Source organism: Carassius carassius, chromosome 8, assembly GCF_963082965.1.
Source record: "Carassius carassius chromosome 8, fCarCar2.1, whole genome shotgun sequence".
Classification (NCBI taxonomy): domain Eukaryota; kingdom Metazoa; phylum Chordata; class Actinopteri; order Cypriniformes; family Cyprinidae; genus Carassius; species Carassius carassius.
The window spans coordinates 25,531,406-25,550,686 of NC_081762.1; the positions used below are offsets into that span (position 1 = coordinate 25,531,406).

Sequence of the window (19,281 nt, forward strand, 5' to 3'; positions counted from 1 at the left end):
AAACCATGTTTAATTATATGAAAGTGAATATATTTGGAGGAAACATGCATATGGATACAGACCTTTAACACCCAGCCTTTGTTATTCCAGGTACTACAATTGCATTTTCAAACGTTTAAAAGTGACAAAAAATTGTGCATACTGACGGCAAATGCAAAAAAAACTGATTCTGTTTGATTTTTGTTGCCATGAGGACAAAGGCAGCACATAGCTTTGCTACTAGCAATCTTTCATTCGAAACAAAGTTACTTTACGTCCCTCGGCTTTAACTTTTAGCATTTGTGGAAGACTATTTAGGAGAAGAAGCAGAGATATAGGGCAGCAGACAGAGAGAAGACGTTGGTCTAATTTCTCAACTTGTTAGCACTTAACGTGGTGCTAGCAGTGGTGAGGCGTGTCCCAAAGAGAGCTGAGGTGTGAAATGTGCAATGAAGCTGATAACATGGTGCTAGAACTGCAATCAAACACACACATTCTCTGAGAACGATCTCACAATAACAAACAGACCGGCTCACTTCTGCTCGCATCACAGTAGCACTGACACAAAACAATGTGACTAAGTTCACAATCACACACACATCTTAACGTGAACTCAAGTTGTCAGTTAACAACAGAACAGTCAATTCTGCGATAGAATAATTGTAATAATAAATGCAGTCTGAAACTGTTGTTGGCAAACCACTTGATGGTTTAACATAGGACTAGGCGATATGTTGATACTATCGATATCTATAATTACCATGATAAATTTCAAATCTTTATCTCTTTCCAGTTTAAAGGCAGTTCTAATGAGATTATTGTTTCAAATCATGAAACAGGTTTGTGTTGCCTGACTTTGATGACGTGGGCTATTCATATCAAATTTGATTATATTATTAAATGTGGAAATGTATTAAATATTTTAAAGGAGTATTTTAGTGATTAAGCTATAGTGTTTGTGCATTTATACTAAATGTATTTAGACTACTGTTTTCCATACAAATACCTAGAGACCAGAAAGATATAGTTTTAACAGAATTGAGGTGCTGTAATATGTAACACACAAACATTATTTTTTCCACTCTATGTCATAATAACGAGATGTTATGTCGCTTTAACAAGATGTTTTCTCGTTAAAATGACATCTTTTCTCATAATAACGAGATGTTATGTCATAATAACGATATACTTATCTCGTTAAAGCGTCATCTTTTCTCGATAAAGCCACATTTTTATCGTAATAACAACATGTCATAAAACGATATGTTTTCCTGTTATTATGGATATATGGTACATTAAGTGACTGACTGTCGCCACAGTCTGACAAACGAGGATCTGCACGCAACTGAAATTATTGAAATACACTGTTTTAAATGTATTTTAATCTAATGGTTTTATTTGTAGTGGCATGTATATTAGGATTAATCAATATTTATTTCCATGTCTCTTTGTAGACCATTTTTCCTAAAGTATCTGCAAGATCCCTTTTTACAAGTGTGATGCCTTGGGTAAACTCCACACTAAATTGAAACAGCAATGCGCATCAGATCTCATCAGGAAGCAGCGGAAACCACGAACACATTTCTAAAGCACCCAAACTGCCAATCCTCTGGTCACATCAAACAACTCAACTGATACAATCAGACAAGAGTATGCAGCAGTTGTTGTTTGGAGAATGACTGCCATGATGTGTGGAAGCGTGTATATCTGACAAAATCTTTGCCCCCCACTGAGAAAACATCAACAATAACATATTGCCTCAGACATATCTCTTCCCCCCACATGGCACGAGGACATTAAGCCAAAGAAATAACCATTTAAGACTGCAGGCCAATAAATAGTTGAACGTTTAACATTCTGCCTCATCTGATACAGGGCTTAACATTTGAGCTGTTGAGTTGTGGTCTAAGGCCACATTCCCATCAAACATTGCAAGCTGCTAGACAAGATAGTAGGGAGTCTGGATGAAAAAAGGTCATGTAGGCCACGTGCACGTCATGATCTCGCAGTCCTAAAATGCTTCTTGGCAAACCACATTGTGATTTCGGGACTGTGGTTCACTGGTGACATTTCAATGTCGGGTTTCGCAACACAATATGATAACTGCCAGGGAGCCAATTAGGGATTTCTTTTTTTCTTCATCCAAAGCTTTCAGAACACTGAAGAATGCCAAAGACATTTAGGCTGCAGAGCTAATAGAAGCAGGATGACATTTGAAAACATGTTTTCTCCCCACCTCAAAATTCACAGCACTCAGGCTTGCGTGCATTTCTTTCCCTTTAATGGTGATGTTTCAAGAACAAACCAACCTGCAATGGCCGCATTAACTCAGAATAACACAAAGAGATTATATATACACAGTACTTCTGTGCGTTTTTTAAAGCATTCAAGCAAGACGCTAAAGATGACTACAATCTATACTCAGGTGTTCTGTGTGTACAGCGACATACCTGCGCTTGTACAGACAAATACATACAAAAGGTATGTAAAAATAAAAATAAAAATACATACCCGTCTTTATTCATCTGCTTTCCAAGTGAAAGTGACTGCAGCTTTAAAATGCATCTCTTTCATTACGTCATCAATCATGAACATGTCTTTTTATCGGTGGCAGTGGAGGACCATTACCATGCAGTACCATTGCTATTGGCAAAGTATGTTCAGCAAGGATTTCAAGAGGTGGAAAAAAGTTGAAAAGTTTTAACACAACAAATCTCAGTTAAAAGGTCGTCATCACTGCGAAGCTGTAGGCCACTAAAAGAATATGAAGCGGCAGCGGCAGCGGCTACTAGCCCTAAGCCGAAGTTAAATAAATCCCAGTTTCCAGACCTTGCCTCACTTGCACAAAAATACCTGTCAACCCCTCGCCCTACTACAGACAGTGAACATTTATTTCCTGCTGCTGCAAATGTTATGGATGAAAAAAACAAATGCAGAATTGGGTGTGAGAAGTCAGAGATGCTTCTGTTTGTCAAGAATCTCCCACTAATGCCCTCACATAAAAAAAATAGAAAAGACAAATACACATTAAACAGAGACAAGTGAAAAGATATCTACTTTGGAGGAGGGTAAGACATGTTGAGTAGTGCAAACTGGAAATCACTTTAAGTTTATTACTTATTTTATGTTAAACTATATAATTTCAGGGAAATCTCTGTGCCCTATAAACTTTTGAGGATGCACTTTTGTTTTTTCGATGTTGACAAATGTCAATACATTTTATTTATTATGTATTTACAAACATGACTTTTTAAGTCAATATACCTTCCTCTTCCTCATGCACTATTTGAACAAGGTTGAATAGATGCATTTCTTTGTTATACATAAAATACTTGAATATAAATTTGTTTTAATAAGATGTTAACGGCAGGTAAACAATAGTTCTTTCATAGTTCTGTTAAACTCTTTCTGTTACTAAGTATTATAGTGCCTTACACAACAAATAAACACACGTGAAGAGTCAGGACTGATGTTTAATATTATAGTTAGGCCAGAACTACTAAAATATCAGTTTAATCAGCACTTCTTAGATTTTTCTATTCTTGTGTGTGCACAAACTGTAGAATATATGAAAATTATTATATAAAAATATGAACTAATTGGTTATCGGTATTTGTATCGGTATCAACCATGAGAAGGACTTAATTATCGGTTATCGGTTAAACTTTTTCAATATCATGCATCCCTACCCATCTTGGTGAGTTACTTTGTAGTTTTAACAATTATTAATCTATATTTAATTATACAGTGTAGTACCAAGCAGCAACATTCTGATCTGAAAAATGAAGCCTACCCGGAAGTGCGAAAAACTGCAATACATCGAAAATCCACCAGGGGAAGGTCCCAAAAGGGAGCAAATGTCCATAGCCCCCATGTTAAAATGTCCGTTTTCACAGCATAAATTCATGTTTTTACAAGTTGGTCCCATGGACTTTTATTGTATTTTTCGATAGCTTCCGAGTGCCTGACAACTGTGAGGGGGGGTGATTTTTTTTCTAACTCGTTAGTTTAGATCGTATTTAGATATAAAATATATGACTATAAGGGTGTGGTTAACTTTGAGTGACAGCTTGATTGACAGCTGACAAGGCAGCGCCACGGAGAATGACAACAAGAAGCGCCATTTTTTAATACAGTTGACATATAATACTACTGTTTCTGTATCATGAAATGTAGTTTTAAGAGGTTTTCAGGCAAGAATGTAGTTGTTTAAAGCTCAAATCTGTGGTTTATTTAAAGATTTATGAAAATTGTATCCAGTTGATCCAGCGATGACCGGGCGCTCGGCGTTCATGTACCCCGCCTGAAGCAGTCTTTCCTCGGCTAGACCTTCTAAAGATTGCCGCCAATGCCGCAGACTCTGGCGTCTCTGTAGTGGTTAAACATGAGATATAATTCATCTTGTGTATATCTAATGGGCGATTTTTGGTCTCGTAATTCTATAATTTTTTCCCTGGGCAATCGTTTTGGCTGATCTCATGATCTATGATTGCCTGGTTCAAGGAAAATAAATAAAAGGTAAACAAACCAAATATAAATGAGAGCACAATATTTATAAATCTCAACAGCTGAGGGGAAGCTTCATAACTTTATAAGCTATTTAACTTTACCGATGTATGGTTAGACTAGAGCGCTGACTTTCTATGTTTAACTGAATTGTTTGCTTTATTTGTATAGCTTCTTATACCTTTTACTTATACTTTTATAATGGCTAATATTGATAAAACGGAAATTTAACAAAAAGAGACTGGGTTGAGTTTTGTCATTTTAAATTTTAATACAACGAAGATGATCTGTAATGTTGTTTACTGCAAAATCTGTTGTTTAGTACAAATGCACATATAGCCTGGACCATAAAATGTTTAATATTTTTATATTTTATTTAAAATGAAAAGAGGCAGGTTTGTGTTTTATATTTTGTTTTTTCATAAATAGGCAAACGTTATGTGTAGTTGAATATAATCAATATGCGTTGCCTGAACCACATTTGTGTGGCTATAATGTTTAAGATTTCTTTTAATGAAAACGAAAATAGTTAGTATGGTGTTTTATAACATATTTCGTTGCCTAAAATATACACAGAGATAACCGAATTTGCAGAGCAAGCTGAGTGAAGCGCGCTGCGTCAGAAGGTGGGCGGGGTTAGGATTTCCCAAGATTTTCCAAGATGGCGCAGCCCATACCCCCCATAAACGGCTTCATACCCGTTCTTCAGAAAGTCTATGGGTGACGTCACAGACGCTTTGTCCATATTTTTTACAGTCTATGTGTAGTACAGATGCACCTACAGGTTGACTGGAGGTTTTTGTTTTATTTCAACTGATTTCTGAACTGGGGATTTATATGGATGTATCTCTGGGGAACTGTCTTCAAAAACGTTTACATGGCATTTTCTTGCCTCTATAATGCATTTAAACGTTGTTAAGTGCTGCACTGCTTTGTTTACAGCTGCAACCAAGGAAACACTATATTATTGCTGTTTTCATAAGTGCCATCTGCTGGCAAAGTCTGATTTTGCATTTCATTCGTATTTTTGTCCTATATATTCAGTTGTGCTATTGTTTTTTTTAAAATTATTATCTGAACTTTATATTTGTTTGACTAGTAGCTTTTGCTTTGGTTTCAAAATTGGAATCGTTTGGTGAAGTTTGGTGAAATTTAACCTTATTTATTAGAATAAAACATTATTAGGGTCAAAACAATGATAACATCATCTATGTAAGAGAAAATATTGGCAGGGCAATTAACAATTTGAACCCCAGGCCCTTAGAAAACATCCATAGCATTGAGCCCTGGTTGCTCACTAATTTATTTAAAACAATAGATCAGTCGGCATGCCAATGTTGATGTGAATAGTTTCATGGGAAATGGGAAGCCACCGTTTCAAGTCTAAATCTCTGTGTCAAGACAGCAGGGACTGGTTGGTAAAATAAGCTACACTGAAGCAAACTAAATGAATCCAACAAAAAGCCTATGCATTTAACTGGAAACCATTTGACCTTCATGTATTCTTTAGTCCAGCAGACCACAGTTCACTCAGACCCACAATTCTTGTGAACTTTACATTCAGACACGGAAAATGTCACATTAGCACAAAGTGCTCCAGGTGCACTCACGAACAAAAACCTTGGTCAATCGAATACAGACAGCACATGATGTATAAGAGGAGTCATATTTACAAAAACAATTCATCATTCGTTCATTTTACGTTTAAATTAGACTTAGACTAAATCTCCTACTTTTATAGCAATAATTAATAAGCAATAATTTCTGAAAAGAGCATCACAACATGGAGGACTGTCTGTAGCTTGTATGTGTAGAAGTGAAAATATTTTTTTTTTAAATGAAAATTTTCATTAACAGATGCTGACATTTGAAACACACTACCTGAGAAGTTACCACTGTTACCTAGTGATTAGTTACTACCCAGGTTACCACCCATCATAAAAGCAGTCCAATATTATTTGTACTGTTTTTTAAGTCGTATGAAGCAACACAACAGCTGTGACAAACAGTCAAAATATTAATCATTTGGGGTTTTTTTTGTTTGTTTTTTTATTACAATAGGCTGTCGTATGAAAAAGAGCATGTTCCATGGAACAAAGTCATGAGTTTGGCTGAGCAAATGATGACAGAATCTTTATTCTTTTTTGGTGACATACTGCTTTAGCTAAAGACACAAAAATTTTAATCTACTGAAGCAGAATATGATGCATGAGTAGTTACCATTGCTCATGGAGGATTCTTAGCACCAACAAATGAGATCACTGCTGACCTCCTACACATAATATGTATGTAACACTTAACATAATTAACCTGGCTTGACTCTGCTTGAGTGGAAGTCACCCCTGTTTATTTGCACACCTACCGGAGACAAGTCATGACTATTAGAGAAAGTGAAAAACAACTGAGGATGATTTCGCCAGTACAAAACCATTTAAACCTTCTCTGAATCATTTTGGGAGTAACAATTAACATTCACTTTAACCCGGGTTAACATATTCTTCACATTCAAAGAGCCTGTGAGTGACAGAAATATATTTAGGAATGGAACAAAGGAAAACATTAGTTTTCAAATAGCAATTTACTTTCATTCAACCTCAGCTCTCTCATTTATTAAAAGCCGGCTACAGCTCTCTCCACTAGGGATGGGACGGTATGAAAATTTAATATCACGATTATAGTGACTAAAATTATCACGATTATCAATATTATCATGGTTTTGTTGAAACGAGATGAAAGTGTTCAAAAATAGTTGATGCTCACACTGAAAACATTTCAGCAAGTTTTATATTTAATAATCAACAAACAACTAATAAAACAAGCAACTCTATGCACTTAATTTAAAGAAAGATTAAATTCTGTGGCATTTCCTTCCTTACAATGAAAAGTGTAGAAGCATAGAAAAGCATAGAAAAGTCACTGACTTTCGCCATTCCTTCTCGAAAAAAAACAAAAAAAAACATTGTGCGCTGCGCTTGCGTCAGACTGTTGCTGGCTGGACATGATTTAATAGTGAGTTATTAAAACCGCGATAATCAAACACGGTTTTAATGATAATTCATTTTTAAACGATATTACTAACCTTCAGCACATTTTATCACGGTTATCAATAAAACCGGTTATCGTCCCATCCCTACTCTCCACACACTAAATATAGAAACTATTCTATTTCCATTCAGCGGGTTTGGTGAACAAAGGACTAAGCCCCTCGATATCCCAATTTGCAAAGTCCCAGAATAGTAACGCTGTAGTTTCGTGCACCTCAGTGGCGATGTCATATTTGGTGAGTGAGGGGGGCTATTCAACAAAACCCCTGTTAGGCTGCTAGAACAATGGGGCACAAATTGAATGGTGGCAAATGGTACCCATAAGTAACTAAGGAAGAGAAAATTAGCTTGGGAACGGATACAGAACAGGTTTTACATCTGCAGCCTCATGTGAATGACATTTTAAAGGATCTCTATGTCAGGAAATTTTACTGAAAGGGATTTACGGTCTAAATAAAGTCCCTAAATAGAAAGTTACTATAAAGCTGGAGCTTGTTGATGCTTGATGTTCCCAATCATTTTGATATTAGATGCCATGTCTGTCACCACGGATACCTCTTGTAAACATACAAATCTCACTTCACCATAAAACATGACCTTTTAAGTTAACGGCATGCATTATTTTTGTGTAAAGCCACCGTGCATGACTGAGAAATATATTACACACCATTCTTCTAAAGTCTGGAAGATTTAATGTTTCTGAAATCAATATTTTATTTCTCACAGTGGGTTTTTTTATTTGATCAAATAATCAGTAAATACAATAATATTGTGAAATATTGAATATTTGTGAAATTGTGAAATATTTGAATATCCTTCGATCAAAGCTGAATTTTCAGCATCATTACTCCAGTCTTCGGTGTCACATGATCCTTCAGAAATCATTATAGCGTGCAGTATAAAAGCTTAATTTCCTTTTCTAAAATAAATGAACATTATCTTGGCATGCTGTTGAGCTCTTGAGTCAAACATTGTTTATGCCTGACATATTGGTTGTGGCATGCAGCACAGCAGACTGTATGAGCCCTGAGAGGTGTTTATACTCTGTGTTCACCCTGGCACGACTCTCCGAAGTGACAAGCAGAGGGTGGAGAAAATATCAGCTGAACCAGCAAGATGCAGTACTGAAAAGTAGTAGTTTGCCAAACTTTACCCTAACAAGGAACAATATTCATTTAAATAAGTCTTTAAAAATAAGTACAATTACATAATTTTCTACCAAAAGTACAATTAAAAGTCCAGATGTTTGCACAAAAGGTAAGCGGAAACATTTACAACTGTGCAAGAGGCAATATCAAAGCATATATTTGAAAATGTGCCTATGAGTGCCGCTGTGTTGAAGCCACTGGTTAGACGTGACTCAGTTTCATCCATATGTGTGAGCATGAAGGTGAACAGAAAAAAATTAAAGCTATCTGACCTGGGAAGCACAACACGGTTGTTATGAACACCATCAGCAGGGACAGGATTTCTGAGATGGACTGCTGAGATGTTATAGCTGCTAAGCGGAGAACTGAGACAGGCTGACAAACGAGAAAGAAGTCAAAGAAGCTCTGAAGCGGTGTTTCTAGGTTAGTGATTTTAAGAGGGAGCCATGAGGCACATCTTTCTCTTTCACACTTCAGAGAAAAAGTGGAAAAAAGACAAGAAAAGTTGTTCCATATACAACCTGATGCAGCACTTTGAGCTATTAAAGTGTAGCTGACGGATGTTTCATTTAATGTTCTTTTAAAGCTGGGATAGATGAAATAATCCATGCAGGGTTAATTTCAAGCACACCTTTTTTAATCACACACCCACGACTAGCCCTAATCGAGATATATATATATCGAATATCATAAAAATTTTGACAAAAATTTGACAATGTCGAGATATTTTTTTTCAATATATCGCCCAGCCCTACCCCATGACCAAGTTTATTTAAAGATAAGATAAAACCATTAATAAAGCAAAACCAGTCAGCATGATGATGACCTCAAATGAAGAGCAAGGTCAGAAGAGGAAGGCTGCATGGAAATATGCTCATAAATAATCAAAGCAGTGTAAGTGCAAAGACTCATATCACACAGTAATAACACTGTCCCAACACGCCAACAGAAAGATAGTGCCCAGTACACCCATTACCGTTCTTCATGTGAAAACGCTTCTCTTCATGACTTCTCACTTTAAAAGCAATAATTCATCCAAAAATTAAATGATCGTCATTTTGTGATCATTTACTCACCCTGTTGTTCCAGACCTGCATGAATCTCTTTCTTCTGCTGAACTCAAAATAAGATTGTTGGTATTCAAAGGGTTGACAGTAGCCACTGACTTCCATATTTCTTCCAAACTGTGGAAGTCAATGGGGACCAGCAACTGTTTGGTTACCAACATTAATAAAGGGTTCGTTCACCCCCCCAAAAAAAATCTTTCATCAATAACTCACTTTTTAGGTCGTTCCAAACCCAAGACCCATTCATTCCAAAAACCCATTCATTCCTATTCCTAAGATATTTTAATGAAATCCTACAGCTTTCTGACCCTGCATGAACAGTGATGCAACTGCCATGTTCAAGGCTTAGAAAGGTAGTAAGGACATCATTACAATAGTCCATGTGAAATTAGGGTTGTGACGGTGAGAACATTTTCCTAAATAAGAAATAACAATGCTGAATAAAGTCAATGACATCATTTTAATATTTGGGTGAACTAATCCTTTAATCTATGTTTTGCAGATGAACAAAGGTCTTGCAGATTTGGAACGACATGAGGGTGAGTTATTAATGACCAAATATTTGGGGGGGGGGGGTGTAGTATCCCTTTAAATGTCTTCTATTACATTCCACAGAAGGAAGAAACTCACACATGTTTGGAACAACATGAGGGTGAATAAACAGCAAAGCACTAAATAGTGAAGCTAGTGCTCAATTCCTAATATCTTTAATTCCACCAACTTCCTGTTTGGTAAATACATCTTTATCAGGCAGGGACTTCATTTTAATTTTCAGCAATTTAATTTGCACTTTGCTATGATCACATTAATTTGCTTCTTACATGTCCTCTTCAAACAGTCTCTGCATTAATATTCAACTGGTCCTGATCTCAGAGGGTGATTAACATTGGCTCATCGTCAGGGAATGACTTCAGGATATTTGTTCAGGATTTTTAATTAGCTTTTGTGAATCTTAAAAGCTTTGTGTGGGGGGAGGAGTGTAAAGGTGACTCAGTCATGAATGAAATATGTAACGCCATGGTAAACAATTCAGAACATGAACTATCAACACAAATGTCAACACCCAAAGTAAAAAAAATTAAAATAGGACCACCTAAATCTGACTTTAAAGGGGACATCAGATGCCCATTTTCCAAAAGTTGGTATGATTCTCTAAGGTCTCGATGAAATGTCTGCAACATATTTTAGTTAAAAATTTCTCAATGGTAGTTCAGAACAACGTCATTTTTACCTTGTCAAAACAGCTCTGTACACAGCGACCCGTTTCGGTGCATGGCTTTTGAAATGCTAATGAGCTCTGCTGACCCCGCCCCTCTCTTCCAATGGAAGAGGAAAGTCAATTAGCAGAGAACCACAAGAAGTAGAAAATGTGGGACTTACTTCTGACTTCATACTTTTTATAACTAGTAAAACTAACGTATATAAACATCTGAAGTCTATGCAATGTCCTCATTTAACTAAGTGTGTGTGTTTAACCTCTTTGTCCATGCTGTCCAGGTCTTCTTTGCAGAGTGTGTAGAGCGGCATGGTTTCAGACATGCTGGGCTGTCGTTTCCTGCGGGAAGGTCCTGGCTGCTCATCATTGGGGCTCGATCCTGCAGCCTGATCCATCTGCTGAGACCCCTGAGCTGACCTGAACAAACACAGAAACAATCAATCGGTCTACATGCACACTCCAGATCAGCAGCTGATCTAATCGGTCACCGGCAATCAGTTCGTAGCAGTGAATGAAGATGTATCCTATCGATCACAAGTGCAGCATGGAGTACCTCAAGGCTCAGTACTAGGGCCGCTACTCTTCACACTTTATATGTTACCCTTGGGAGATATCATCAGGAAACATGGTGTTAGCTTTCACTGTTATGCTGATGATACTCAGCTCTATATTTCTTCGCAGCCCGGTGAAACACACCAATTTGAAAAACTAATGGATTGTATAGTCGATATAAAAAACTGGATGACGAGTAATTTCTTACTGCTAAATTCTGAAAAAAACAGAGGTGTTAATTTTAGGACCTAAAAACTCCGCTTGTAATAACCTAGAACACTGTCTAAGACTTGATGGTTGCTCTGTCAATTCTTCGTCATCAGTTAGGAACCTAGGTGTGCTATTTGATCGCAATCTTTCCTTAGAAAGCCACGTTTCTAGCATTTGTAAAACTGCATTTTTCCATCTCAAAAATATATCTAAATTACGGCCTATGCTCTCAATGTCAAATGCAGAAATGTTAATACATGCATTTATGACCTCAAGGTTAGATTATTGTAATGCTTTATTGGGTGGTTGTTCTGCACGCTTAGTAAACAAACTACAGCTAGTCCAAAATGCAGCAGCAAGAGTTCTTACTAGAACCAGGAAGTATGACCATATTAGCCCGGTCCTGTCAACACTGCACTGGCTCCCTATCAAGCATCGTATAGATTTTAAAATATTGCTTACTACCTATAAAGCCCTGAATGGTTTAGCACCTCAGTATTTGAATGAGCTCCTTTTACATTTTAATCCTCTACGTCCGCTACGTTCTCAAAACTCAGGCAATTTGATAATACCTAGAATATCAAAATCAACTGCGGGCGGCAGATCCTTTTCCTATTTGGCGCCTAAACTCTGGAATAACCTACCTAACATTGTTCGGGAGGCAGACACACTCTTGCAGTTTAAATCTAGATTAAAGACCTATCTCTTTAACCTGGCATACACATAACATACTAATATGCTTTTATTATCCAAATCCGTAAAAGGATTTTTAGGCTGCATTAATTAGGTAAACCGGAACCAGAAACACTTCCCATAACACCCTATGTACTTGCTACATCATTAGAAGAATGGCATCTACGCTAATATTTGTCTATTTCTCTCTTGTTCCGAGGTCACCGTGGCCACCAGATCCAGTCTGTGTCCAGATCAGAGGGTCACTGCAGTCACCCGGATCCAGTACGTATCCAGACCAGATGCTGGATCAGCACCTAGAAAGGACCTCTACATCGATTAAAGACAGCAGAAACCAGGACAACTAGAGCCCCAGATACAGATCCCCTGTAAAGACCTTGTCTCAAAGGAGCACCAGGACAAGACCACAGGAAACAGATGATTCTTCTGCACAATCTGACTTTGCTGCAGCCTGGAATTGAACTACTGGTTTCGTCTGGTCAGAGGAGAACTGGCCCCCCAACGGAGCCTGGTTTCTCCCAAGGTTTTTTTCTCCATTCTGTCACCGATGGAGTTTCGGTTCCTTGCCGCTGTCGCCTCTGGCTTGCTTAGTTGGGGACACTTCATCTACAGCGATATCGTTGACTTGATTGCAAATAAATGCACAGAAACTATTTAACTGAACAGAGATGACATAACTGAATCCAATGATGAACTGCCTTTAACTATCATTTTTGCATTATTGACACTGTTTTCCTAATGAATGTTGTTCAGTTGCTTTGACGCAATGTATTTTGTTTAAAGCGCTATATAAATAAAGGTGACTTTGACTTTGACCGGCTGAAATATGTTTATCAAGCAAAACTGGCTGAGTTTGCTCTGACAGAACACCAAAGCAGGACAGGGGCTCCCCCGGTCTGAGCAATACCTAAAAAACCAATCGAGAGCAAATCAAACACACACACAAACACACAGCCCAAGCCTGTCCACAGAAGACAGCAAACATTCAATCACATCTCCACTTCTGTCAGAGGAGCCACAGCATGATCATTATGATAATTCAGCACAGGGAGATAGATGGTCAGTGCAGTCAGTGTCTAAACCAATTAACCTCACTACATGCGAGTCTTTCGGTTTCAAAAAAGTATTGAACAAGCATGTTTAATGCAAAGGCAGCATTATTTTTTTTTATCTGGGTCTGTTTTGACCTAAATAAATATATATATATATATATATATAAATAAAAGTATTTTTGAGACAAATCCTATTTAAAGACGTAATAAATAAAAATAAAAATAATTCTCCATAACATCATGTGTAAACTCTCAGTTGACACCTGGGGTAAAATGGATGCAAATGCAAAGATAGTCATTATCTTAAACATCTTTGAAAAGAAAATCGACAAATGTTCAGCACTAAGGTTAAGAACAAAGTTTGTTAAAGGTGAGGTCAGAGCAAGTTTAAACTTTGTTAAACATCAATTCACACAATCTCTCATATTGTTTCATTTTATACTAAGAGTAACAGAAGACTTCGATGCCAAATGCTGACTCGCAACACTCTGCAGAAGTGTCTTCTTGGAAAGGTCAACATGTCAGGTTAAACTCATCAGAAAATCATCACTAGCCAACCTACTGTCATTACACTGACAAAACACTGTCTGCGGTTGTAGGAAACAGCAAGACAGAAAGAAAAAAAAGCAGAATATCTTTGCTTTGAAATATCCAGTCAAATGTTTAACTAACTGCAATGGTTTCTGTAGAAACTGAATCCAAAATGTTAGGAGTGAAAGGTGTAAACTGGTCTGTAAAGCAAACAAACTTTGAAATCATAAAGGAGAAACCGAGGGAAGCTGGAGCTTAACGAACCATCTCTTCCTGCTGATATGAGAGAGCACGTGACTGGCACTAGGGCTGTAGCTATCGAATATTTTAGTAATCGAGTATTCTACCAAAAATTCCATCGATTAATCGAGTAATCGGATAAAATGTGTTTTTGCTTAATTATACTGACGCGATATTGAAAATCTAACGGGTAGGATAAAATGTCAGGACACCGGACTTTTATTTTGACGGGTTGACGTACCTTTACAGTTCTGTGTATGTGATGTGACGCTAGTTTTACTCAAATCAAACGGTCAAATGCTCATGAAGTGACTGTCAGAGCAGTTCTGGAGATGTTGTTCACGTGTTCACGTCCTTATTAAGTGAGACAGCAGACGCTGAAATCACCAGAGCGTCACGCGCTCTTCAGTGTGTGTTAATAAAGGAAGTCCCGCTTCTGCTCCATTCATTAACAGAGACACGCAGAACATGCAGGATTTATATTTAAATAGACGGTTCTGGCTTAATATTTACAGATATTAGTCCATGTCGTGATTTGATGTAAGTGCAATGACCTATTTTTGATTAATTCATTAAAAATTTGGCAAATTCCGTGCCATTCTGCGTTAAACTGTAAAATCCGTTTTTATGACTGGATTCTGCGATTCCCTCCGCGTTTTCTGCATCGCGGAAATCACAGTGCCCTAGTTGTGGTATGCCATCTCTATCTTGCAATGGACACACGCTATGACGTTCTCTTTACGTTTGCACATGCCCGCAAATCAAAACACTGCTGACTCCTTGCAGTATGCGATTTCGGGCGCAGCGCTTGTGTCTCCTTCTGCTTTGTGGGTGACGTAAACGTGTTGTGTCACATTAAAAAAATCACTGCGAAAGAACCTGACGTGAGATTTAAAATAAATTAAAAGAGGCTTCGAGGCAGACGAATAAGTCTGGCACTAGACAGCTGAGGATTCTGGGAGCTCTGCTGGAAAGAGCAACTTCAGAAAATCCAGGTGTGATGAGTCTTTAACCATTTACTGTCAGATTTCCAAGACAAACAGAATTTCAAAAGTCATAACATCATTGAGAAACTAAACAAGAGCAACTTCACAATTTCAAGCCTCAACTCCAGTTTTCAGCATTGTGGATATTTCCATTCTGGTTTAAATGATCAAGAGAAAATTTAGTTTCTTAAAGGGGTCATCGGATGTGTCATGCACTTTTAAGTTAAGTAGTTTGAACTGAAATGTGTGTTGGCAGTGTGTGTACACAACCACCCTATAATGATAAAGATCCACCCTGTGTTTTTTTTTTTTATCTCGTTAAATCATTCCCCTTGATCTTGGATCAGGGTCATGTCACAAATGTCAGTTATTAAACGCTCTGTCAACCACAGTCAGAATTCATACTGAATCCGATAATGTCCCGTTGCTGTGTTTTTAAAGGTGCAGGATGTAATACTGACAGCTAGTGGGTGTAAAGGTTACTACAGTCCAAAAAACACTGGAGAGAGTAGTGTCTCCCACCCCTCCTCCTTAGACATGAAACTAGTGGTCGACCGATATATCGGCCGATATTTTAAAATATTGGCAGATATGTTTTTCTGATCAGCCGATGTCTTCAAGGCAGGACTCTTATTTTGACGACGCTAAAAACGGCAGCGCCTGAGCTCACAGTGCTCATATTCTCTCTCTTGTTTACTGTAATTGTTAAAAGTTCTGTCTAATATGGATAGAAGTCTTTCTAATAATCTGATAGAACAGTTAAACAAAGGAATTGAAATATACAAAAAATATAATAACGATTGATTTTATATATATTATTAATTAAAAAAGCAAACATAATACTTTCTCGTTTGCCACCAGCATTAAGCAAATAAGCATTTACAGGTGCTGGTCATATAATTAGAATATCATCAAATAGTTGATTTCACTAATTTCATTTAAAAAGTTAAACTTGTACATTATATTCATTCATTACACACAGACTTATATATTTCAAATGTTTGTTTCTTTAAATTTTTATGATTATAACTGACAACTAAAGAAAATCTCAAATTCAGTATCTCAAAATTAGAATATTGTGAAAAGGTTCAACATTGAAGACACCTGGTGCCACACTCTAATCAGCTAATTAACTCAAAACACCTGCAAAGGCCTTTAAATGGTCTCTCAGTCTAGTTCTGAAGGCTACACAATCATGGGGAAGGCTGCTGACTTGACAGTTGTCCAAAAGACAACCAATGACATCTTGCACAAGGAGGGCAAGACACAAAAGGTCATTGCAAAAGAGGCTGGCTGTTCACAGATCTCTGTGTCCAAGCACATTAATAGAGAGGCGGAGGGAAGGAAAAGATGTGGTAGAAAAAAAAAAAAGTGTAAAAGCAATAGGGATAACCACACCCTGGAGAGGATTGTGAAACAAAACCCATTCAAAAATGTGGGGGAGATTCATAAAGAGTGGACTGCAGCTGGAGTCAGTGCTTCAAGAACCACTACGCACAGACGCATGCAAGACATGGGTTTCAGCTGTCGCATTCCTTGTGTCAAGTCCCTCTTGAACAACAGACAGCATCAGAAGCGCCTCGGACTGGTCCAAAGTTATGTTCTCTGATGAAAGTAAATTTGGCATTTCCTTTGGAAATCAGGGTCCCGGAGTCTGGAGGAAGAGAGGAGAGGCACGCAATTCACGTTGCTTGAGGTCCAGTGTAAAGTTTCCACAGTCAAAATGAAAAGTAAACATTTGAAATATTTCTGTGTGTAATGAATGAATATATTATAGAAGCTTCACTTTTTGAATGGAATTAGTGAAATAAATCAACTTTTTGATCATGTTCTAATTCTATGACCAGCACCTGTATATCATTTAAACAAATATTTGAATGACTAATGAATATTTAATTTCACAAACCTTGCAAACTTAGGCGAATCCAGCTGTGAGATCTTGTGAAGTGTACATTTTTATCCTGCATGATCATGTGTTCTCTGTGTGATGGTCGGTCCATGTTAATTGAATGCTTTAAACTCATGAATTCAAATTATGCTGTGCTTTGTGCATTTGCCCATTATCATTTTCAAGTCATTTTCTCTATGTGCTGTATGTAAAATTACGGTTACCCCTGCTTTATTTGAAAAATATGATTCACAATGCACACAAATTTCCAAGAATACTGAGTGCCCTATTGATTCTTAAATATGAATTAAAAAAAAATTGTATTGGCTTTATATCGGCACCCCAGCTTTCCAAGATATCGGCATCTGCTGTCAAAAAAACCAATATCGGTCAACCCCTACATGAAACTCGCGTGGGTTGCCAGATTGAGGACATGCAACAAGAACACAACTGACAATGGATTGTGGAGCCTTTTTTTGTAAGTTGAGTTGATTTTTCTGTGCTTTAATATTCCTCATCATAGAAGTTTTTAGATGGATGTTGAGGTATTTTTAGGTCAAATCTGCAATTTGTGATCCAGTTCATTTACTGGCGTCCATAGAAGCAATACGCTGGTTTCTCCACCAACTGGCAACCCGGGGTGTGAAAATACTATTGGGTAAACTGGCAGTGGGCGGAGTCACACAGACCAAAACAAAAGCAGACATTCCGACAGAGAATAATTGGCTGTAGCACTGTTTTTCTGAGAAAAATGTATGTGAACAAAAAGTTTCCTGAATATCTGCAGACATATTAAGGAATTTTTATACATTTGTACGGTCAATAAATTACATACAGCACCTTTAATTGGAAAGCAATACGTTGATAGTTCATCACCTCATTTATGTCATATGTTCAGGCACATTTGAAATCGGTTACATTTTATATATTTCTGCACTGATTTTGGGTGGAGGAAAAGCAGAAAACTGATATTTCCATGTTTTTCATAAACATGGAAGCTCTCAAATTAGCAAAGTTTTTAGATGTTCATCTACCCATTCCCCTAGAAACATGTTTTGGTGGCTCACACAGTTATTTACTCTTATGCTACCTAGCCACAAAAGAGGAACATGGGTAATATTGTATTTACACTTATGTCCTCTCATTTCCGTTCTTGAACTATTCAACAAGCCCTGTTGCCTGGAGACCAGTACATCCTCTCATCAGCAGTGCAAGAGCACTCACTACCAGCCTACATGTGACACGTTGTAACAGGGCTCTATGCAGTCCAGCTATTCATTCAACACATCAGGCCTGCTGCAGACGGGCCGCGCAGGGCTGAACACTCATTACCTTATATTAGTTCAGCTTGCAGACAACCCAAGAGTATCTGTCTGGAGAGTCAGTCGGGAAGAGCTGTGGTTTAAATATCAAATTTAGTTGTGAACTCTTGTAAATTGTTCCTCAAGGACAGAAGATTGCTTTATTAAATTTGTGGCCCCCTACATGGACAGCAAGTGCAAGGATAAGGACAAATGGAAGTAGTCTGAGATCCAGCTGAGGGCGGTTAACTGAGAACGAGAGTCAGGATAGGATGCCCAATATTTCTCCTGGTGTTCTAACTGCAGAGATGAGATCCAACTATAAGCTGCACCTGAACCAGCCAATCAATTCCTCCAGCTTTGTTTCAAAATCACAGGTAGATATGCGAGAGCAGGACTGGCACTATGGTGTCCAATGCACTGGTTATTAAAAAAAAAAAAAAAAAAAAAAAAGTTGTGACCTGCTTGGTACGTCGAAACAAAACTAGGTCTCCCAATTTTAAGGCGCATTTATACTCATACAAAGTTCTTTTCATTCTTCATTTAGAAGTAAAAAATAATAATAATAATAATTATATATATATATATATATATTTTTTTTTTTTTTTTTTTTTAAATACCCTTGTAACAGTGTAATGTTATGATGCTTTTCCACTGCATGGTATGGTACGGCTCCGTACAGTTCACTTTAAGGGGATTTTCCACTGGGTACAGTACCTGGTACTTTTTTAAGTATCATCTCAGTTTGTTTTTCCAAGTGAACTGTACCGTTAGCAAAACATGAAGTGTAACCTCTGGTGATCACTGATTGGCCGGAGAGAATCATCACTACCTGTGTCACTGAACTTGCTACACAAACACAACAGAA

General features: G+C 37.5%; 2 protein-coding genes across 4 annotated transcripts in view; both read right to left on the reverse strand.

Moving 5' to 3' along the window:
- Nucleotides 1-19,281, reverse strand: part of septin7a (septin 7a) — a 318,106-nt gene that overhangs the window by 233,428 nt on the left and 65,397 nt on the right. The window contains exon 1 of one of the 2 annotated variants that reach the window (XM_059556788.1): nucleotides 14,831-14,836. The exons of the other annotated variant lie outside the window; for it this stretch is intronic. The gene's annotated coding sequence lies outside the window, so the exon portion shown is untranslated. Of the gene's footprint in view, nucleotides 1-14,830; nucleotides 14,837-19,281 lie in introns of those variants that run through there. 2 annotated transcript variants of the gene reach the window in all.
- Nucleotides 1-19,281, reverse strand: part of ctdp1 (CTD (carboxy-terminal domain, RNA polymerase II, polypeptide A) phosphatase, subunit 1) — a 125,246-nt gene that overhangs the window by 61,427 nt on the left and 44,538 nt on the right. For both annotated transcript variants that reach the window (XM_059556779.1, XM_059556778.1), the window contains exon 11: nucleotides 11,221-11,377. In XM_059556779.1, the coding sequence (XP_059412762.1) occupies nucleotides 11,221-11,377 (157 nt within the window). The remainder of the gene's footprint in view (nucleotides 1-11,220; nucleotides 11,378-19,281) is intronic.